A 24,602-nucleotide genomic window follows, 5' to 3' on the forward strand; every position below is an offset into this window, starting at 1 on the left:
CAAACTCTATGCACGTATCCATAAAGGAATATGCATTTTTAAAAAATCCATTGCAAAATATACTAAGCTTTGTAATTTTTCAATGGAAAGTTGCTTTGTCCTAATCCTACAGAATGGAAAAAGGTGTAGCTATAAGACCACACTTCAAAATATGTTTGTATTTCTTAGCTGTCTGCAATTTTGATGTATAGGATAAGTTCGCATTTAACAAAAAATAATTCACATTTTTGCAGATATAAAGTGCTTTTTGTTTGGTGTGTGTGTTCCTCTACAGGAGCTGGCAAAATATTGCACCCATGATCAGTGGATCGTGAGTGCATTGTCGGGCTCCTGCATCCCCTCCCTCCAGCTTTCTGCCCATACCTCCTATACAGGCTTTCATTTTGGAAAGTGGAGGGAGTGTGAATGGAATAATACAAATGTGATGATCCGCATGCTTGCAGTCTATTGAAATTACACGGGACTTGTAGCTTATTCATTCACAGATCAGCACCAATTTTAAAATGTGAAAGCTATACTGTCACAGCCGCACTTATTGTAACTTCAGGAGTAATGTAGTTAGAGTGCAGTGGTTAGGAGTATAAAATGTAAAGCAGTGTGGGGAAATTATCAAAACTGGAGCAGCTCTGCATGGCAACCAACTGTCTTCTATCTTCAGCTTGTCCAGTTAAGCTTTGAAAGTAAAAGCTATAAGCCAGTGGCTTGTCATGCACCGTTGCTCCAGTTTTGATAAATTCCCCAAAGTGTCTGTAGTGCAGGGGTCAGGAGTGCACCACTTTTAGAATACAGCCAAAATTACTCTTACCAATATAACCCGCACAGTACGGATCTCCCTTAACATTCCTAATCCCATCCCCCCCTCACCAGTTGGGGTAGGAGCTCATCCTCCTTGGTTCTGTTATGAGCTTTCACTGAAGTAGCAGCTTCAGACATGGTAGGGGTGTTGCGGCCACCTGACGTTTCTTCATTTGAGTTGCACAACACTGCATTGGAAAGCATAGCAGTACCGTTCCTAGCAACTCCAAATGATGTTGCAGCTTGCAGTACCTCCAGCCAAGTCTGTACCTGGAGTGAACTGTACCCCACTAATACATCAAGGCATGGGATGCCTGATATTATGGCTCCAACTGTAGCTGCTGAATCACAGTGAAAGGGACGCTTCCAGCACCAGGAGATTGCATTTCCCCCTTTGCTGGAACAATTGTTGGATGCATCTCTCTGCTGCACACTTTCTGTGAGATGGCTGTGATTGCTTCAAGGTGGGGAACTTTGCATGCCATGTTCATTTGAGAGATACAGGTTTTACTGCTGTTTACAAGAGGGTTTGGGAACTTGCAAAGTGATCAGTCTGGTTTGACCTCAACCCTTCCCACTTTAGTTTTTTTTTCTCCTCTCCTAGGAGGATGGATTGTGGTGGTGTTGGTTTGTGTGTGTGTGTGTGTGTGTGTGTTTTTTTTTCTTTTTTTTTTTTTTTTGGCCTTTAAAACAACTTCTCTGCATGCTACTTGAGCTGTTCTCCTATGCAGCCATCTGTATTAACATATTCTTGACGGCATCTTTGGAGGCTGTACACAGACCCCTCTTGACTGGATGACTGCAGGGCCTGCCTGGAAAGTGACCTGCAGGCACTGGTCTTTCCTTCTGTCTCTTAACAGACCTCTGTCTGCATCCTGACCCATGCATCAGACTGCTATGGATGGTCACTCTGGGATGCTTGTGGAGATCTGTATAAGTTTGTGCTGCCAGGCCCCCTGTCATTTATTTGAACAGGCTTCGTGCACAGAACATGTGCATCCCGCACATGTTCCAAGTGTAGGCCCCCTCTTCGTGTTTAACCTGGGAGGATTTCACTACAGAATTTTATATCCTAAATTGCTGACTCTGACCACAGAAGACATAAGCATACCTCAGTGCACTCCCTCTGTAGAATCATTATCTGGTCTGACTGCAGCCGTGGAGGCTCTGACCCTTAACATTTCCTTGCTAGATTAAGTTTTCCAAGGACTCTCAGGCAGTGCTATAACTTTCAAGCTATAAGAAACCATTTTGGTTCTTGTTGCTCAAGTGTGTGCCAACGTAAAGCTTCTAGTAGTTCTACTGCCAGTCTGGGGTTCCTGAGCGGTCTTAAAGCGGAGTTGGTCAGTTTTGTGTTTAAAAGTCAGCAGCTACAAAAACTGTAGCTGCTGACTTTTAAAATAAACAAAAAAAACACACTTACCTGTTCCATGGTCCAGCGATGTGCTCACCCGCACTGTCCCTTCTCTGCCTCTTCTCTCCTTGGCATCACAACTGTGGGCACTAGGCTGTGACAGTATGTGGCTTCACAGCTGGGTGCCCACTGCGCGCGTGTGAGTCGCACTGCGCATTCTAATTGGTCCACCAGACTTCTGGGACCTGTGAAGGTTCCCAGAAGACTGCAGGAGGAAGGATGGGGCCGAACTTCTGGCTCATTTCGCTGTGGCGAACTTTGCCAGAATTGGGAGCGTGTACCGTTCAAAAACAGGTATCTGCTACCCCCCCACAAAAGGGGTGCCAATTGTGGCAGTGGAGGGGGGAGAGGCAAACAAGCGGAGCTTCCACTTTTGAGTGGAACTCTGCTTTGAAGACCAATAAAACCTTTCCTATGCTCCCACTATTTGCAAGTGTTTTCTATGTTTGAAGACCTGTAATAGAGGCATTTTAAACTTTCAAGTGTTTTTAGCCAAGGTAGTAGTGTAATTGCATTCCCTGTGTTTTTCCTTGCCATAATGTTGTAGCTGTAGTTTGTAGTGTAATTTATTGATTTGCACTTTGTGCACGTGCTCTGAGACTGAACGTCTATTCTGAGCTGCCTTGACTGTCCTCATCCAAGGATGTTGTGCAAATGAAGCCAAAGCCTCAAGCTGAGAAAACTAACACCTTCTCTTACTCCCAGGCTTCATTCTCTAGGACCAAACCTAAGCTTCAAGCACAATGTTATTGAAAACCCTGGGCTTCTAAATCTACCAAACCTGCAGTTAAGTCTGGACCAAGTTGTCCAGTCTGCCCCTTAAAGTGGTTGTAAACCCTTACATATACCAAGTGAAGTGACTGGCCACATGTGATACACAGAGGTGGAACGAATCCTCCTACATAAGTTGTACCTGTTATTTGCAGTTTCCTTCTCTACATCTGTTCAAAGTCCAGAATTTATAAAGCTTTTTTTCTGAGCTTTTAGAAAACCTATCAGGGAGCTGAAACTACACACTGCAGAGCTATGTGAGGAGAACCTATTGGAGGGAAGGAACGAACCCCCCCCCCCTTTCAAACAGGCACAGAGTTGAGACGGTCAGACTGCTTGCGTTCCCTCTCATGTAACTTTTTATTTATTTTTTTTTTCCCCCCCTCTAGGTATCAGGAAAACTTGTCAGATGTGATGCATGCTGATAGCAGAGGAACAAGGCAGCAGACAGAAATGACACTTAGTGCTCTGGATTAAGACCACTACATACTAAAGAGGGATATGCTTTGCTCGTATTTAATGTCTGAGGTTTATAACCCCTTTACTTTTTTATTAATATAGATAATGTGGTTTGCCCCAAATATGTTTTCGTGTCCCCACATCTTGGCTTCTCATGGAAATATTGTTCTCCTGAACCCTATTCAAAACCTTATTAAGTGAATTTCTGGTGTATTTCAGTTATTTATTGCCTACTCCTAGGCAGTTAGCACAGGAATCGCAGCTTGCTGGCAGCAAAAGTACCATGAGATATGTTCGGTATCAAAGGTAAACCAAAAGGTTTGAGCAGTGGAGAAACTGCAATGAATGAAAGAAATCCTGGAAGTTGAGGAAAAAGATCAGCAGTCGAAACCACACTATGAAAGGAATAATTTTCAAGTAGGGTCATATTGGATTGTCAGAAATAGTTTATTTGTTAAAATGCTTATGTTATAAAAAAAAAAGTGTTGTGACCATAGAACCCCTTCTTTTTAAGCCAGAGACAACCAGCCAACTAATATTCTAACCCTTCATAACACCACCCCTATCACTCACTGGAAGTTTCAAGTAACAAATTCCAGTAAGAATGAAAACCAAAACCAAACCTATTCTGACCCCAGGTCAAGCAGATTGAAAACTTCCTAGTAGACCTATTTAGAGACGCTGGTATATGTTTAGTTCAAAAATTGCACGGAAATGTCCAAGTTTTGCACATACCTACAGTGAAGGAAATAAGTATTTGATCCCTTGCTGATTTTGATTGTTTGCCCACTCACAAAGAAATGATCAGTCTAAAAATCGAATGGTAGGTATATTGTAACACAGAGAATCGCAACAAAAAATTCAAAAGAAATGCGTGTAACAAATTATGCACTGATTTGCATGTTCATGAGGGAAATATGTATTTTATCCCCTTCACAAAACATGACTTGGTACTTGGTGGCAAATCCCTTGTTGGCAATCACTGAGGTCAGACGTTTCCTGTAGTTGGCCACCAGGTTTGCACACATCTCGGGAGGGATTTTGGCCCACTCCTCTTGGCATTTCCTCTACAAGTCATTAAGGTTTGGTGGCTGATATTTGGTAACTTGAACTTTCAGCTCCCGCCACAGAATTTCAATTTGATTAAGGTCTGGAGACTGGCTAGGCCACTCCAGGACCTTAATGTGCTTCTTCTTGAGCCACTCCTTTGTTGCTTTGGCCATCTGTTTTGGGTCATTGTCATGCTGGAACACCCATCCACAACCCATTTTCAATGTCCTGGCTGAGGGAAGAAGGTCCTCACCCAAGGTTTGATGTTACATTGCCCCGTCCATCGTCTCTTTGATGCGGTGCTGTTGTCCTGTCCCCTTAGCAGAAAAATACCCCAAAGCAGAATGTTTCCACCACCATGTTTGACAGGTGGGATGGTGTTCTTGGGGTCATAGGCAGCATTCCTCCTCCAAACGTGGCGAGTTGAGTTGATGCCAAAGAGCTCAATTTTGGTCTCATATGGCCACAACACTTTCAACCAGTCGTCCTGCATCATTCAAATGTTCAGTGGCAAACTTCAGACGGGACTGGACATGCGCTTTCTTGAGCAGGGGGACCTTGCGGTCGTTGCACTGTTCTCATGTTCATTGACACTCCACAAGGTGAGATCTTGCATGGTGCACCAGATTTAGGGAGACTGACAGTTGTTTTGTGTTTCTTCCATTTGCAAACGATTGCACCAACTGTTGTCACCTTCTCACCAAGCTGCTTGGCGATAGTTTGGTAGCCCAGTCCAGCCTTGTGTAGGTCTACAATCTTGTTCCTGACATCCTTGGGACAGCTCTTTGGTCTTTGCCATGGTGGAGAGTTTGGAATCTGTTTGATTGTGCCTGTAGACAGGTGTCTTTTCTACAGGTAACAAAATGAGATTAGCAGCACTCCCTTTAAGAGACTGCTTCTAATCTCAGCTTGTTACTTGTATGAAAGACACCTGGTAGCCAGAAATCTTGCTGAATAATAGGGGATCAAATACTTATTTCCCTCATGAACATGCAAATCTGCATAATTTTTTTTTTAGACATGCATTTCTTTAGAATTTTTTGTTGCTATTCTGTCTCTGTTACAATACACCTACCATTCGAGTTTTAGACTGATCATTTCTTTGTGAGTGGGCAAACATTCAAAATCAGCAGGGAATCAAATACTTATTTCCTTCACTGTATTTAACAATTCTGTTCACACCTGCGGCAGCCCTTGCTGCCCTTCTTAAAAATCTGAATTGTGTACATGGGACATTCTATACTTTAAGTGTTACTAAACCCATGACCCTTCAGTCACTATGTGGTCACAGAACATGGAAATGCAATTATTCTAGAACATGGAAATACATTTATTTAGTAATATAAACGGCTAAATACCTTTTTCTCATCAGCAATATATAACTGCACTAGTTAATGCTTGTAGGAGGGGTTTTCATTCTCATTTGACTGTTCTATGAGGCTGTGTGACCCCTGATCCTCTGTATGGACAGTGCTGATTGACCTTGTGACGATCATGTGCACCCTCTCCAGGAGAAAAAAAGACTCTAGCAATACACACTAAACAGCATGTGCAGAGTGCCTCCTAGGGCTCTGTACTATCAGCAGATGGGTTGGGGACAGTAAAAGGGGAGGATCAGAGAAGACAGATTTAAACAGCTTTTTTATTTTTACACAGGGCAAAGGAGTAACCCCTTAGGTTTCACAGTGAGTATAGCAAGCATGCTTTACTATATACAGACTTTACAGTTGTGGGTTTATTAACACTTTAGGACACAGCGGTCAAACCGTTTTCTTTTCTCACTACATGTTTTGACCTTTTAGCGTGTTTATAAAGCTTTATATTAAAATAGGCAATAGTTGCCTGCTCTGTACAATGGTTTTGCACAGAGCAGCCCCGATCCTTCTCTTCTGGGGTCCCCTACCAGCTCTTCTGGCTCCTCCTCTTTGGAAAGTGCCCTCATAGAAAGACGCTTTCTGTGGGACGCTCATGCGGGTTCGTTCCCAAGCAGTGCTGCCAGTGTCTATAGACAGTGTGTGACTCAGCCCTGTCCCCCACTCCCTTGTCACAGAATTTCATAGCTGTTGAGCCGCTACTGTCAGTTCTCTCCTGTGAGGAGGGAGAAACGCTGCTCTCGTGCACATCACAATGGGGCTCAAGTAAGTATAAGGAAAGGAAGGGATTCTGTGGCACAGTTGTGTTTTTTTTGCATTTTTTCTTTTTTGCATTAAGGTAAAAAACTTAAGGTTTTAGAACCACTTTTTTTTTTTTTTTTTTTTAAACCTGGCAGCTGCTGTTTTGTAAAAGGTCTTTTTTGTATATTGTACATAATTTTGCACAGGTTAGCACATATATTTCTTAGTCTTTTCTTAAAAAAAAAAAAAAAAAAAAAAAATTTACAGAAGCCAACATTAGAACATATGGCAAAAAGTATGCCCCAGATGCATACAGAAGTACAAGATGGTAGAAAAAAAAATGGTTTTCCGATACTTACAGACTTTTGCATAACATAATGCAGGAAACGGAAGTATGAAACCATACGACCTAAATCCTACACCATTCCTCCAAGTGTCAGAACTGGGAGGGGATTAAATTGGAACAGCATTGTGGCAAAAATAGTCTGTTCCATACCCTACATTTTTGTAGAGCAGTGGTCAGGGGCAAAAAGGGGCCCCAATATTGCGTCCAGAAGAGCTTACTGCATAATTTTTGCACATGTGCAATTCCAGTGGCCAGAATAAATATTCTAGCCAACAGTGTGTACACTTCTAAATGTCGCATACCTGTAAGTGCACATCATCTGCCAAATAAGAAAGATCCAGTGTAGATAGGATAATTTTAATATGGCTGTATTTGTGCTTTGCTCCTGAGATTGCATAATTAATTTTTTTTGTTTTTTCATAATTACTGTGAATTTTCTAATCTCCAAGGCACTATGAAACATTCTAAAAATTCAGGAAGCTTTTTCCAAGGCTTCCTATGCAACAATTTTTTTATTTTTTTTTCTTCCTTCTGCTCACTGCTGATCAGATACTGACCACATGCTGCAGCAACTAGCAATCCCTACAAGGGAATGTGTACAAAGACTGTTTACTATAGAGTCTGGAAGCCTGACATCTATTACTTGCAGACAGGAGTGAAAGAAAAGGCTGTGATTTAAGAATTGCAGAAGAAACTGTAAAGAGATCCCTTTGCTTTAAACCAGATATGTAGCATATTGTTTGAAATGCACCTGTATTTGTGCAGTTACTGCATTCTGTGAAGGAGCAAAGGCATCTTTGCTGGAAGTACAAAGTTTTATGCACATTAATCCTGTCAAGTGTTCTACTTACCTTTTTACCTGTTACCGTGGCAAAGGGTAGATTAGAGTTGTTACCTTTCTGTCAAGTTGTCACACTAAAAACAAAACAATGAAGCCTAACGGAACCACTGCATGCAGCCACAGCTTCTTGTGGGGGTTTCTACTTTAAAAACTCCATGGCAGCAAGGGTCTGTAAATGTATTCATGGCTGCAAAAACAAGCTATGAGGTTTGGGAATTGTTTGTTTTTGTGGAGACTATACAGGTGAAACTTGAAAAATTAGAATATTGTGCAAAAGTTCATTTATTTCAGTAATGCAATTTAAAAGGTAAAACTAATATGAGATAGACTCATTACATGCAAAGTGAGATAGTTCGAGCCATGATTTGTCATAATTGTGATGATTATGGCTTACAGCTCTTGAAAACCCCAAATCCACAATCTCAGAAAATTAGAATATTGTGAAAAGGTGCAATATTCTAGGCTCAAAGTGTCCCTATAACACTTGCAAAGGGTTCCTGAGCCTTTAAATGGTCTCTCAGTCTGGTTCAGTAGGAATCCCAATCATGGGAAAGACTGCTGACCTGACAGTTGTGCAGAAAACCATCATTGACACCCTCCATAAGGAGGGAAAGCCTCAAAAGGTAATTGCAAAAGAAGTTGGATGTTCCCAAAGTGCCGTATCAAAGCAAATTAATAGAAAGTTATGTGGAAGGGAAAAGTGTGGAAGAAAAAAGGTGCATAAGCAGCAGGGATGACCGCAGCCTGGAGAGGATTGTCAGGAAAAGGCCATTCAAAAGTGTTGGGGACTTTCACAAAGAGTGGACTGAGGCTGGAGTCAGTGCATCAAGAGCCACCACACACAGACTGATCCTGGACATGAGCTTCAAATGTCGTATTCCTCTTGTCAAGCCGCCCCTGAAACAACTTCAGAAGCGTCTTACCTGGGCTAACGAAAAACAGACCTGGGCTGTTGCTCAGTGGTCCAAAGTCCTCTTTTCTGATGAGAGCAACTTTTGCATCTCATTTGGAAACCAAGGACCCAGAGTATGGAGGAAGAATGGAGAGGCACACACTGCAAGATGCTAGAAGTCCAGTGTGAAGTTTCCAGTCTGTGTTGATTTGGGGAGCCATGTCATTTGCTGGTGTTGGTCCACTGTCCTTCATTAAGTCCAGGGTCAACGCAGCCGTCTACCAGGAGATTTTGGAGCACTTCATGCTTCCTTCCGCAGATGAGCGTTATCGGGATGCTGACTTCGATTTCCAGCAGGACTTGGCACTTGCCCACACTGCCAAAAGCACCAAAACCTGGTTCAATGACCATGGGATTACTGTGCTTGATTGGCCAGCAAACTCGCCTGACCTGAGAATCTATGAGGCATTGCCAAGAGAAAGATGAGAGACATGAGACCGAACAATGCAGAAGAGCTGAAGGCCACTATTAAGCATCCTGGTTTTCCATAGCACCTCAGCAGTGCCACAGGCTGATAGCTTCCATTCCACGCCGCATTGAGGCAGTAATTGCTGCAAAAGGGGCCCAAACCAAGTACTGAGTACATATGCATGCTTATACTTTTCAGAGGTCCGATATTGTTCTATGTACAATCCTTGTTTATTGATTGCATGTAATATTCTAATTTTCTGAGATTGTGGATTTGGGGTTTTCATGACCTGTAAGCCATAATCATCACAATTATGACAAATCACGGCTTGAACTATCTTGCTTTGCATGTAATGAGTCTATCTCCTATATTTCACCTTTCAAGTTGCGTTACTGAAATTAATGAACTTTTGCACGATATTCTAATTTTTCTAGTTTCACCTGCATTTGTGAGCACTAAAAATTAACTACCTTTTAATTGTACAATGCAGAACGCAGGCAACTTATTCATATATAATCATTCGCAGCTCTGCGATTATTTTCATAATTGATTAGTTGGCCAACTTTATTGTATCGAATAATCGAATAAAAACTTCAAAAGAAAGTGTTATGTATAATTTAGTTAACATGTAAAGTTTTTAAAGACAATTTATTCTTGAATATCTATATGCAGTGGTAAATATAAATAACCAGCTGAATGACTAACAGTGTATATACTATTTAGAGGCTTATGCTCATACAAAATCAAATCAATACTTTTATTTAACCACTTGCTCTCCAGAGGATACACCCCCCCCCCCCCCCTTCCTGACCAGGCTTTTTTTTGTGACACAGCGCTGATACTTGAACCACATATCTACTGAACACTTTTACCCCCTTCGTGCCCAGGCCAGTTTTCAGCTTTCAGTGCTGTTGCACTTTGAATGACAATTGAGCAGTCATGCAACATTGTACCCATATTAAATTTTTATGATTTTTTTTTTTTTTTTTTTTTTACACAAATAGAGCTTTCTTTTGGTATTCGCCACTGGGGTTTTTCTTTTGCACTATAAACAAAGGGCAAAACATTTGCAATATTTTGTAATAGAAACAAAGAAATTTTCAAACGGGTAATTTTTCTCCACTGATGGGCACTGATGAGGCTGCACTGATGGGCGCGACTGCTGGGGGGCACTGCAGGGCACTGATCATCAGTGCCCTGATGGTCAGTGCCGATCTTCTCTGAGACAGCTGCTGGTTATCGGCAGTACTTTCCTCACGCTGTGATAGCGTGAGAAACGTGCAGCCGATAACCGGCAACTGTATTTACTCCGTGATCTGCTGTGTCATTGGACTCAACTGATTACATGCTAAAAGGCCGCTGAGATTGGCCTTTTACTTCATCACGTGATCAGCTGTGTCGATAGGACACAGCGATCACTTAGATCGTTGGGTGCGTTCTAGGAGGTCGTCATATGACGTCCTCCCAGAACTGGACAACCGCGCTATAGCAATCATTCTGCTATAGCGCGGTTAACTGACAACTGTGCGGTCATGTAACCCTGCACCCAAATTTTCCGTTCTTCTTTTTTTCCCACAAATAGAGCTTTCTTTCGGTGGTATTTGATCACCTGTGCGTGTGTTTTATATTTTTGCTATTAATGTGCAGTAAAAAAATCAAATTTTTTTGTCATAAATTTAGGCCAATAATGTATTCTGTTACATGTCTTTGCTAAAAAAAAAAAAAAAAATAATCCCAGTACGTGTAAATTAATTTTTTTACGTGAAAGTTATAGCGTTTACAAATGACAGTATAGATACTGGATTTTTTTTTTTTTTTTTATACTAGTAATGGCATTGATCAGCGACTTATAGCGGGACTGCGGCAGGCATTCTGACACTGGGGGAACGGACTTGGTGTCACTGACATCCCCAGTGACACCAATACAGTGATCAGTGGTAATAAGTGCTGTACTAATGGCACTGGGCAGGAAGGGGTTAACGTGGTGCGATCAAAGGGTTAACTGTGCTGCTGTTTCACAGTATGCTGTGTGAGTGCAGACAGATCTCTCCACCATCAGAGATGCTTGGCAATCGCTGGGTCCCAGCGAGTAATCACCGGCCGGGACCCAGTGATTGACAGCCGAGATAATGACAGCACGCGCACCCACTAACTGGAACGTCAAAAACACGTGTGTGTATATGTGAGTGAATATATATATATATATATATATATATATATATATATATATATATATATGTATTTTCTGGCGTATAAGATTACTTTTTATACTTAAAAATATACCCCAAAAATTGGGGGTAGTCTTATACGCGCGGTATAAAATGTGAACCTTGAGTTTGTTTGGGTCAAGCTGGCTGAATGTGTGGTAATACTGTACATACAGTATACCGTGCTGAGCCAAGCTGGCTCAAAACAAATGTCCCTATGACAGATTAATCTGTCAGCCCGCTGGATGTGCTGTATTTACAGTATACTGCGCTGAGCCAAGCGGTTTCAAAACTTGCCAGTAAGTCCCTACTGTAATCAGCCCGCTGGATGCGTGTATGTATGGTAGCTGCGGCTACATACAGTATACACTAGGCCAATCACGGCGAGTGATGTATTCTACTAATGAATACAAAGACTGCTCGGATTGAGTCAGAGAGGTGGGCTGATGTCACAACCTCAGCCAATCCGAGCAGGCTTTGTATTCATTAGTAGAATACATCGCTCGCCGGGATTGGCCCAGCGTATACTGTATGTAGCCTCAGCTACTGTACATACACACATCCAGCGGTCTGATTACCGTAGGGACGTACCGGTACGTTTTGAAACAGCTTGACTCAGTATACTGTGTATATACCACACATCCAGCGGGCTGACAGATTAATCTGTCAGGGACATTTGTTTTGCGCCAGCTTGGCTCAGCGCGGTATACTGTATGTACATTACTGCACATCCAGCAGGCTGTATATATACTGTATGTAGCCGAAGCTACTGTATTACATCCAGCGGTAACCATCTGATTTGGAGTTTGATCCATATGGTGACTGTCTTACAAATGTATCACAAGATGTCATTCATAAACTTATGATGTCAGAGGATGAACATGAGGATTTTGAAGGATTTTAAGTACCGGTAAGTCAACCATTTCAATTAAAAAATCTGTTTTTAAATGATGTTGCCTCGGAAGGGGGGTAGTCTTATACGGCGAGTATAGCCCAAAGCCTATGTGTTAACTAAAAATTAGGGGGTCGCCTTATACGGCGGAAAATACGATGTGTGTGTATATATATATATATATATATATATGTGTGTGTGTGTGATTTTGCACACCCGTGCTGCCCTATAGCAGTATTTCTGCTATAGGGCAGCGCAGAACCAGTTAAAGGATTTTAAAAGACCTAATATGCCATTTTGCAGATTTTTTTCAAGCAGGATTGTAATATAATATGTATGACAGAGTCCCTTATCATAGGCAGATGGTAGGGCTTTCCATGGGGACATTTTTTCTGTTTCAATATTTATTTATTTTTATTATTGGAAATTAACATGCATCCAAGTAAATAACAGTACCACTATTGGCCCTTAGTGGCCATGCATCAGGATCTCGCAGCGCAGGCGAGACCTAAAAACATACATCAATGACATATAAGGAGAGTGTAGCAAGACCAGATGTCCTAATCCACCTTGGATTGGTCCACAGCAGGCACAAAGGGGTGGAGAAGTTGGATCTTCAGAAGCAGTCGAAATGTGCCAAAGCCCAAACTCTGTATTCCTATGTATTGAGCACAAGAGTACTACACAATGTCTTTCAATTTACAATATGGCATTGAGCAATCAAAGGGCCATCTGAGCAAGAAAATAAAGAAAGATGGGGGGGAAAAAAGAGGGAAGTAAGAGAACAAAGGGAGGAATAGAGTCCACCCACGCGATAGGCTCCACCAAGCCAGCACAGAGAAAGGAAGCAATATTGGGAAGTAGTTTGCAGGGAGCTAATCCATGGGTTCCAGACTCACTCAAACATGGCAGAGGTATCTCAGGATACTGACCATTTTCTCATTGATCATGATCCATGAAAGTTTTCGTTTCATTAATACGAAGTCCCACTAATGGGTTCTTCCAGGCAATTGTGATCGCAATTTTGGCTGCCAGGGACATGAAATAGATTAGGGTCTGAGCAGATCTGGAAAATCAAGTGATGGGTTCATTAAGCAGTGAAGTTCTAGGGATTCTAATGACATTAATCATAGTCACCGTGAAGATCTGGGAAAGAACTCGTATCTAGTACCTTCTAACCGTAGGGCATGTCCACCATACATGGAACATAGTTCCTACATGCCCACATCCTCGGAAACAAAGTGAGGAGGAGCCAGGGTACATTCTTGACAATCAATCTGGGACCAGATACCAGTGAGAGAGGACCTTATAGCCTGCCTCTACAAGGGAGACATTCATAATGCCTTTTGTGTATTCTTAGGCTTCGTTCACACTAGCTTTGAAAGCAGGCGTTTTTAATGCTCCTCAAATGCCTATGGAAATGATACTGTGGGCAGCACACAGTGCTGTTCACATTAGCAAAACATGAAGCGTTAGCGACACTTCAAAATTCACGCCTGATGTCAAGTCAGGAGTTGAAGCCTTTCATCGCGTCCCATTCAAGTCTATGATGGCGCTACTCACAAGCGCCTGACAGGAGTTTGCAGGCCGTTAATACCATTAGAGTTTATTATAGGCGTTTTGTAGTGCAGTTTTAACACTTGTAAAACGCCTACAAATCGCGCATAGGGTGTTTGTGGAGCATTTTTAACGCTTGTAGAATGCCCATACTAAAGCTTATTAACACCTGTTTAACCCTATAGGGCGTTTTTGACAGGAGAGAATGGTCCTTTAGGGCTTGTTCACACTTGACTAAATTTCTATTTTTTCACCCATCTCCCTCTCCCAGGCAAGCATATACGGTAGTTAACCTGAAGTGGGAACAGTTTATACAGGCTGGAGATGCCCACTTTCTGAACCCTGCCACGGAAACCTCTTTCAAAAGCTATTCGTGTAGCAACATAAATGGTATTCCGTTGTAAGGAGTGAATGAAATGGAGTACTTGCTGCAGATGGTATAGTTTAGTTGCGGGCATCCCGAGCTGTTGTGAGTAATAAAGTAGTGGGGTGTATCCCCTATGGTCCAAGAAGTGTCCCACACAATACAAGCCTTTATCCACCATTGTAATTCCCATGGGTGAAGACCAGAGGGAAACTGGATTGCTAAATATTGATTCTATACATGAGTACTTTTTAATAGCGTAGTATAGCCAAAGCTGTTTTGGCTATACTTCTCCAGGGAATCGTAGGAGTGTAGTTCCAGAAGTCACAGAGCCGGTCCAGACTCTGTAAAGTTCCTGACCATATGGTCGAGAGCCATCCACTGAGAGCCTGAGCCAGCTGCTCCCTCTGTCTCTCCTGTTCTTACTGGAGCGCTGGGCTGCGAAGAGCCATTGACTGTAACTACACAAAATATGTATCAAACTGGCACCAAGGAAATAGGTGAAAAATTAAATGCTGCTGTTCAAGGATTGACTAAACATCAAAAAATAATAAAAATACAGCGCAAATAATCAAAAATGTGAAAGTCCAAAAAAAGTCCCAAATTTAAAGTCCAATGTCCCAAAAAATGTGAAAAAAATATTTACTCAACTTTATAAATTTTCCAGCTTGCGCACATCTTCTGTGAAAAGCATTATATAGATCCACACTCGCCAAATGCTGTGAATTCCCAAACTGCTATGGCTTTAAGATGCAAAAAAGACAAGCCTGCAGGTGGGGTGTGGTGTCCTCTGAGATGATATAACTTTATGCGATCTCACACTGACTCTCCTTCCCAGATATTTCTCGTAGCGAAAAACAAAAGCAAAAGATACCAATGATATATTGCTATATACCAATTAAAAAATATATATTTTATAAAAAAATGCAAAACAAAAACCTTTCTTACACTCACATAAGGTAATTAAGCCCCAATTTCCATAGGGTCATTTGATCTCCCACATCACAGATGTTGAATCAACCCTTATCTTCCTCCAAGCTCTCACTCCTGGATGGATGGATAGGGGTACTTTATGACCAGCTTGTTACTCTCAAGCCTTCGCTCATGGTTCCTCAATTTGCCCCGAATGCATTATTCATTTAATTACACATTATGAATTATTTACTTGAAAACTAAGCCCTCCGGCACATCGCTGTCACGGCTTCCCTAGGCTTCCATCTTCACCCAGTCTTCCTTCTGGGTCCGTGAGATGCGGCCATATGGTCGGCCGGGCCACGATGTCGTCGCTCCCACGCATGTGTAAAGAGTTTTGGCTACAACAAAGTGCGCATGTGCCGGTGAGATCTCCGGAGATTCTAGAGTAAATATCTCCTAAACCTTGCACGTTTAGGAGATATTTACAGTACCTACAGATAAGCCTTAAAGACTTACCTGTAGGTAAAATATGCAAAAATGAGTTTACTTATCCTTCAAATAGAAATGCATATGTGGGGACTGCTTCAACAGTAACATGATACACCCTGAATATGGGTAGAACGTGTTACAAAAAGTGAATTTATCCTTTTTAACTATTACATCCCTAGAAAGCTAATCTGGCCTACAAGCCACAAGTGCCTGGTGGGCTCTATCCACCTCCATCTGGTGTTCAGAGATATCTGGGATAAGGTTTCCCATTAGTGTCTACACTGCCCCTTCCAAATCTTTGATTGTTTCAGGCAGATGAAGTTATACTGCCATGTTCCATTTTCCAGATCCTCTTATTTTGCATGTGTCTGGTCAAGCTGGGTTTGCAGATCTGCGATGTGCAGGCTTTAGCTATACTTTTCAGTCCTTAAACACACCTGTAGAATAATTTTTAATTGTTACTTCTAGCAATTCTTCAGTTTGACAGTTTTCGGTAGAATTACCTATAAATATTGGGTGACATCAGGGACACATTTAGGACCTCCTTTTACTGCTGAAGTTGACAACCACAGTTATAGATAAAGCTACAAAGAATTTTCATATTTGCTATGTTGCAGCTATTTTCACTACATGTCTCAATGCAAAATATAAATCTAGGAATTGTGGTCTTTGTTCAGTAGTTGTACATGTTGGTTTTATGGAGAGGGGTGTGTTTTTTTTTTTTTTGTTTTGTTTTGTTTTGTTTTTTTACACTGCCTAGCTGCTTAATACAATTTTTTAAATATTTTTAAAACATGTTCAAGTGCACATTTTTGGAATGTTGTATCTTGTTCTAACGTTTTATAAAAGAGCATACTTCTGAACACTGCTGCTGTTTGTTTATTCAAGGTATTTTACTGTTTACCTGGCAAAAGCAACATTTATTCTGATGTGGTTATCAGCAGTAGACACCTGACTTATTTTGTTCACTTTTCAGCATTTGCTTAAAAAGGCAAGTATAACTAAGCAAAGTCAATATTTTAACACTAACAAAAAGAAAAAAAGAAAAGCATCTGCCATTTCAAAGGTAACTCCACTTTTGTTGGGGCGAAAAAATGGCTCAAAAAACGGCTGTAATCATATTGTAATTTAAATTTTTTATTAAAAATTACCTTTCCTTTTCAACCTGCAGTGTTGTAATTTTCTGTAGAATGCAATATGGCCTCCAGAATAACAAGTTAGAAATCTGCAACAAAGTTTGTTAATCCTTGCACTGTACATAGTGTGGTGTGTGGGTCGCTTGTCTCTAGAGTAGAAAGATGCTAGAAAGTGGGACTTACCAAGGTAATTAACACTGTTAACCTGTAAGTGGCAATGTATCCAAAAACTATTTATTTTTTTCATTTATTTCAGGTACTTGTATAGCGCCGTCAATTTACGCAGCTCTTTACATATATATTATACATTCACATCAGTCCCTGATCCTCTAGGGGTGTACAATCTAAGGTCCCTAGCTTGCATTCATACAGTGAGGAACAAAAGTATTTGAACACCCTGCGATCTTGCAAGTTCTCCCACTTAGAAATCATGGAGGGGTCTGAAATTCACATTTGTAGGTGCATTCCCACTCTGAGACAGAATAAAAAAAAAAATAAATAAATAAATTCAGGAAATCATTGTATGATATTTTTTTTTTTTTTTTTTTTATTTGTCTTGCACTGCTGAACATAAGTATTTGAACACCTGAGAAAATCAGTGTTAATATTTGGTACAGAAGCCTTTGTTTGCAATTACCGAGGTCAAACGTTTCCTGTAGTTCTTCACCAGGTTTGCACACACTGCAACAGGGATTTTGGCCCACTCCTCCACACAGATCTCCTCTAGATCTGTCAGGTTTCGGGGCTGTCGCTGAGCAACACGGAGTTTCAGCTCCCTCCCAAAGATGTTCTATTGGATTTAGGTCTGGAGACTGGCTAGGCCACTCCAGAACCTTGATATGCTTCTTACGGAGCCACTCCTTGGTTATCCTGGCTGTGTGCTTCGGGTCGTTGTCATGTTGGAAGACCCAGTCACGACCCATCTTCAATGCTCTGACTGAGGGAAGGAGGTTGTTGCTCAAAATCTCACAATAAATGGCCCCATTCATCCTCTCCTTAATACAGTGCAGTCGTCCTGTCCCCTTTGCAGAAAAGCACCCCCAAAGCATGATGTTACCACCCCCATGCTTCACAGTAGGGATGGTGTTCTTGGGATGCAACTCATCCTTTTTACTCCAAACACGACGAGTGACGTTTAGACCAAAAAGTTCTACGTTGGTCTCATCTGACCACATGACTTTCTCCCATACCTCCTTTGGATCATCCAGATGGTCATTGGCAAATTTCAGATGGGCCTGGACATGTGATGACTTGAGCAGGGGAACCTTCCGTGCAATACATGATTTAAAACCATGACGGCGTAGTGTTCTACTGACAGTGACCTTTGAAACTGCTGTCCCAGCTCTCTTCATGTCATTGACCAGTTCCTCCCTTGTAGTTCTGGGCTGATTCCTCGCCTTTCTTTATCATCCGTGATACCCCACGAGGTGAGATCCTGCATGAAGCCCCAGTCCAAGGGAGACTGACAGTCTTTAGCCTCTTCCATTTTCTAACAATTGCTCCAACAGTTGATCTATTTTCACCAAGCTCCTTGGCAATTGCCCTGTAGCCCTTTACAGCCTTGTGGAGGTCCACAATTTGTCTCTGGTGTCTTTTGACAGCTCTTTGGTCTTGCCCATGGTAGTAGTTGGCGTCAGACTGACTGTGAGGTGGACAGGTGTCTTTAAAGAGGTAAGATAGATGCTACTAAGTTAGTTTAATGAGTGGAGTAGAGGTGGACTTTTTAAAGGCACAGTAACAGGTCTTTGAGAGCCAGAATTCTTGGTGTTTTTCAGGTGTTCAAATACTTATGTTCAGCAGTGCAAGACAAATAAATTCTTTAAAAATCATACGTGATTTCCTGAAATTTTTTATTTTTTTTTTAAATTCTGTCTCTGAGTGGGAATGCACCTACAATGTGAATTTAAGACCCCTCTATGATCTCTAAGTGGGAGAACTTGCAAAATCGCAGGGTGTTCAAATACTTCTGTTACTGTACATATACATACTAGGGCCAATTTAGACAGGATCCAATTCACCTACCAGCATGTCTTTGGAGTGTGTCAGGAAACTGGAGTACCCGGAGGAAACCCGCACAGGGAGAACATGCAACCCTCCTAAGTGTTTCCAGAGCAAGCAGCTTGCTATGGGGGAACTTGAGCAGGCTCACTCCTGAGCCGCTGCTTTGCATGTCCATGTGCGCACACAGAACTGTGGCTCTGCCCTGCCCTCTCCCTGTCCTCATTGGCTCACTGGCTATGATTGACAGCAGCAGAAGCCAATGGATCATGATTGGACTCAGGTAAGTAGGGGGTGGGATTGCTGCACACAGATGTGGTGGTTTTGTTTGTTTTGTTTTTTTTTTTTAATCGGAATACATGAAGGTAAAATCCTTGAGCCTTTACAGCCACTTTAAGCAGAAGTGAATGTTTCCCTTGGCAACAAATTTGATTCCTGTACAGCCCTCATTCAGAGATGCCAAGAACAGAAAATGGGGGCGGGGGGTTGAGTTTAATGAAAATATCAGTACAGTGTAACCTTTTGCGTAGCTTGCTAATTTTTTTTTTTTTTTTTTTTCTCCAGGTATCTGAAAGAGAGCACTTTGAAAGATGGGTCTACATGTGCGCACCATAACACCCTATGCCCTACCTGGAGTGCTGGCACTCCTTGCCTGTTGGTGGTTCTTCTCACGAAAGAAAGACAAATGCAGTACTAAACATGATCAGATACCTGCCAGTGCGGATAAGGTTGAGACAGACTATGTCTCGGAAGAAATTCACAGCAGTTCTGGGGCTAAACTTGTGCAGCTGGACAAAGAGGAGGAAATTTTATTACAAGAAGACTGCACATGCTCCTTGTTGGCTGCACAGGAGCCACCTTTGTACAGCCGTGCACAGGAGCCGTTTGTACCTCCATCTTGCTGCAGGGTTGAGGATGACTTGGTGAAAGAATCCCACTTACAAAATATAGAAGTGGGCATCTCGGAGGGATTTGTTGATCAGGAAGTTGTTAAAAGTAAAAGTCCTGACCACTTCAGGGCAAACGGAGTAGCTGAAGCCCAGGGAGTAGCTGAAGCCCAGGGAGTAGCTGAAGCCCAGGGAGTAGCTGAAGCCCAGGGAGTAGCTGAAGCCCAGGGAGTAGCTGAAGCCCAGGGAGTAGCTGTTTGCACATCTTCAGTTCTCAGTCAGTCGTTTGATGGAAATAAAGCTGCAAAACATAATTCTCACACTGCTTTAAATGAAGTAGCAAACGTTTGCCCAATATCCACTGAGCCACCTTGTGGCTGTAGTCAGGCAGGTGATATTCTTGAGTTTCCCCCCAAAGTAATTGATCAGCAGAGCAGGGTCACTGAGGGTTCTGAGTTGCAAGAAATATGTGCTCAGACTGAAGTTCTTGATACATCTGAGCATTATTTGCCTGTTAAAGAGCAGATTGTTCAGTTTTATGTTAAAAGTAAAGCAGTAGATACAATGTCACCCCTACAGCCAGCAGAGTCTGTAGAGAGGGGATTAGTAGCCACAGAAGTAAAACAACATTTTTCAGAATTGATAGTACCAGCATGTCATGGCCAAAATCAAATTCAGGAAATCGCCTGTGATGCCCTTAATCAGCACATTGATGAGGTCTGTGATCTTGGACCTGGAAAACCATGCGCTTACAGTGAGGATATAACCAGTGCAGTGTCTGCCAAAGAGCTAGATGTACAGCCCTCTGTGGCTGAAGCACAGGTAGACTGTGCAGGAAGCCATTTAGTACAGTGCTGCCAGTCCATAGATGATGAAATAGGATTAGAATATAAAGATATTGTTGCACTCTGTGAAACCCAGTCTTTAAAAAGAGTTCCATCGGATGCCTTTTCTAAATGTCTTGAAAGAAATGAAGAATATGAGAATTCATGTCCAATGGTTGATAGTTCAAAAGATGCAAATACTAAAACATTTTTGGGCGACTATGAGGCAAACCTAGTTGAACAACTAGCCATAAACATAATTTCAAAAGTGATTGTAGCTGCTAGACAAGAAATTTTGTCTAGCTCAGGAAGTGATGTGTCTGACGGCAGTTGTCAAGTTCTTGATGAAACTAGGGATGTGCGAACAAGAGATCCACAGAGTAAGCAGTTGTTTCAAGAGAGTGACGAGGGTTCGGTTTCTGCAAACCTTACTTTGGGTTTAATAGATTTTGACTGTACGTGCGAGTCTGAATTAACACAAAGTAAGGACCTTGGAAATACAGAATTGAGAAGTAATGATTTCTGTCTAGAGCACCAAAGGGAAGAAAAACATAAGCTGCCTAATACATCAGTTTATCAAATGTCATCTGAGTCAGACTTCAGTCCAGTTCATAGAAGAACAGATTTTTTTGAAGAATGCCAACCTGCCTTGGAGGATTCTAGTCTTAGCGTATGTACATCAGAAGAAGGAATCAACATGGATGACCCATTGCAAAGCACAGTGTTATCTACTGTTAGTATTGGTTATGGCTCGCTGAGTTCTTCGGGAATTGAGCTATCGAGGGAAACGTTTAATGTGTCCATTGAGCTACCAAGGAAGGTTACTTGTGGAGAAGACAAGGCGCTCTACAGTAATGGAGATATAAAGAGAGGTTCTCCAGACTTGAACAATGAAGGACCCTTGACTACCGAGTCAGAGGCAGATCACTCAGGAGGTGAGATTTGTTCAACACAAGTCCCTATTTCAATTTGTATAATGTTTTTAAATACCTAGTGAAAATGACTATAGTTTTGTTAACGTTTTCAGAAACTGTAATCGGGCTAAAATGTTATGGGTTTATCCTATTATGTACTATTACATACAAACACGCAATCGCTAACTCTTACTTTGAAAAGGTTCAGGTGCTGAAAGATGTAATCTGTGCTACAAGAAACACAGGAACTGCCAATTCTGACCTACTAAAAATGCTAGTTGCCTAGCAGTCATGATGATCCTGAATTCATTATTTTCCCAGTCACTGACTTGAATGTTGCTAATACTCAGAACTCCCTACCCCGGTATACATGATCTGGGAGTGTGGAATTATTGAAGCCATTTGGTCGGCTTGATGCCCAGGCAACTAGCATACAAAACGGCAATTTTTGTTCTCCATATTTCTCTATGCATAGGTTTCCTTTAAAAACCAGCTTGTTTTGATTTTTCTTGATCGTCTAAGGGGCACAGCTTAATGGATAAGCAATCTGGGGATGTACTGTTACATACAAGATAAACTGACACTAGGCACATAGAAACTAAGAGCCAGCTCCTACAGTCTATATAACCCCTCCTTCCCATGCCTGCTTATTCACCTCAGGAGAATGAATGTCTCCTTCCTTTTCTGCTGTGTTTTTTACTTTAATTGGAAGAGTTTTCTACTATCAACTAATGGTACATTTTTGCCAGATACTAAAAATCCTGAAAGTCTCTCCAGTTCGACATTGAGTGCAGGTTTCCCCTGCATTAGATTTACTGGTGTTTTTGTCTGACAGTTCTGCAGTCAGCAGTGATTTCCCACCACTGTATAAGTTTACAAAGGGCTTCACTATCAGAAGAAGCTAGTATGGTCTGGAGGTTCCATGAAGAGTTATCCTGATTAGAGCTGTGGCTGAACTGACCATCTATGAAGACTTGCTTGTTGAGCGTGATCAGCAGGCTGTATACTATGCAAGGCATTTTTTCCTTCTGTGTTGCTTGTGTTTTGCATGGGGTATTAGTGAGGGGTTTAAAGATGTGACCTTGTTAACCCACCCTTTGTGGGAGGCAGTGTTTTCAGCTCTTCACTGGTTGTGTTAATTTAACCCTTTCTCTGCAAGAGCAGTTTTTCCACATGGTTTTTAAAACAAGAAAAAAGTATGCCTGAAGACTACACCACTGTAAAACAAAACATAATTTTCTGAAAACCAATACCCTAGTGAATAAAGTAGTGTTAGTTACAATTTTTTGTCACATAATACTACCACATAGGTCTTGGAAATGCAAATTTCAGTAAAAAAAAACAACACCCTAAAGTGAATTTTAGAGCAAACAAACACAATAAATTGCCCAAATTTATGGTAAAATATAAAAGACAAGGTTTCGCTGAGTAAATAGCTGCCCAACATGTCAAACCTTAATTTTGTGTGTGCCTATGAAATAACAAATTTCAGTACCATATATTTTTTCTATAGGCGACAAGTCGAAAATTTGTCTTGTACTAGAATTATTGCTCACTCCGGCATGCGTAGTGATATGTAACCTGTAGTGCAATCGACATTTTCACACAGGCGTCCTGACATATGCCTTTTACGTTCATACGTGTGTATGTGGGGGAAGGCCTCAATTTTTGGGGGGCAGAATGTTTTATGCCTGGGTGTAACTTTATTTTTTTGCAATGAAAACTTGGGGCTGTGGAAGCAATCAAGCTGCAGTGCAGCCACCCAACTGCTTCCACCGGACTGGCAGGAGTCTGTCTCAGTTTCATACACAATTCTGGTGGCTGCAGCCACTGGGTTGTGTATAAAACTCTCCGCTGTCAGGTCGTACGACTTCAGGTTTGGGCTTCTTTTCTTTTGGTCATGCCTCGACTCGAGTATACAACGATCCCTGTTCTAGGTCTTTGTCTCAGATGTGCAGTCATAGGATACTTAGAGCATTTGCTTCTGCAAGAACAGATCTCAGGCCTTGGGCTGTAGTGTGCCAATCACAATGCAGACTTAAGAGGACTTCAGATGGATCCTGTACTTTTAAGAACTAATCTGATTTTGTCACATTGCTTGGAGTTCTTTGGTCTTTTCTGCACTTTTTTTTTTTTTTTCCCCCCAAGCAAAGGTCTTCCTATGCCAGAAAAAACTGACAAAACTGCAGAGCCAGGTTCGGCAAAACCAATAATTTTTGCCTCCTTCAAAGCAGTCCCATTTGTTAAACTCCACTGGAACTCCTGCAGCTAAATATTCTGAAAGCATAGGACCAATCAAACTTCCCCATTGCCCCCTCCCCTCTTTGGACAACATTATCTGGTTACACCCTCAAACCATGAGGTCTGAGGGTGTAACCCTCGGGTCTGGTTTTTTTTTTTTTTTTTTTTTTTGTTCCCCCAGCTCCCCTCCCCCAACCCCCCAGTCTTCCATTTGGAGTGCCTCCCACACCAGGTTACAAAACACATTTCCAGGTCAAAGGATAAAGGGAGGTCCTCTACGCCTTCACCTCGGTTTTTGTCTCCTCAGGATGCTTCTCTCATATTTTACTTTTATTTTCATTGAAGGCTATAGATCCATAAGCAATTTGAGACTTTGGAGATGAAGGGGGTAAGTGCAACCTTCCAGATGTGTCAAGGATTTTTTTGTCAGCAAGGTCCTGTCATTACATACTTAACATTTTTTTTTTTTTTTTTTCCTCTTGGTCAGCCCATTTTTTTATTTCAAATCTGAAACTGAGGATCAAGGTCTAGCCTGGAACAAATGTCCACATCTGAACACCTCTTTAAGATCAAAAGTGTGATCTTATTTTTTTGTAAGAACTGTTAAAAAATGCAGCGCTATATTTAGAAGATATAAATGAGCAGTACTGTGATCTAAATGCGCTGTGGAGCGCTAAGGTAATGGCAAGTGTAAAACGTCTATGGTAGTGAAGTTTAAAGTGCAATAAGTGACATATAATTGAATATCAAATCGCACACAATGATAATATAACGTCCAATGATCAAACATAGGTGAAATCAGTGACTCCCGTGACTGTGGATGTGTATATATTGCACTAACCAGATAGCGCAAATATATGTGCCTTTGATTTGTCAGACCACTCCTGGTCATTTGGAAAGGCAAGGAGATCATCTGGCAAACCAGCAGCAGGACAGGTGATCAGCGTGTCATCTCTTTCCAGGTAACATTACTCATCCATCCAGCAGGGGGTCATGATCCAGGCATCATAGATGCTAAGCCATCCAG

The 24,602-nt window shown here is 41.7% G+C and overlaps 1 protein-coding gene across 4 annotated transcripts in view; it reads left to right on the forward strand.

Moving 5' to 3' along the window:
• AKAP1 (A-kinase anchoring protein 1) overlaps positions 1–24,602 on the forward strand; it is an 86,415-nt gene that overhangs the window by 14,066 nt on the left and 47,747 nt on the right. For all 4 annotated transcript variants that reach the window (XM_089678518.1, XM_089678521.1, XM_089678519.1 and 1 more), the window contains exon 2: positions 19,274–21,355. In XM_089678518.1, coding sequence (XP_089534644.1) covers positions 19,300–21,355 — 2,056 coding nt within the window. In that variant the 5' untranslated portion in view covers positions 19,274–19,299. The remainder of the gene's footprint in view (positions 1–19,273; positions 21,356–24,602) is intronic.

This window comes from Staurois parvus, unplaced genomic scaffold (genome assembly GCF_062004578.1).
Source record: "Staurois parvus isolate SC_StPar_1 unplaced genomic scaffold, SC_StPar_1.0 ptg000206l, whole genome shotgun sequence".
NCBI lineage: Eukaryota > Metazoa > Chordata > Amphibia > Anura > Ranidae > Staurois > Staurois parvus.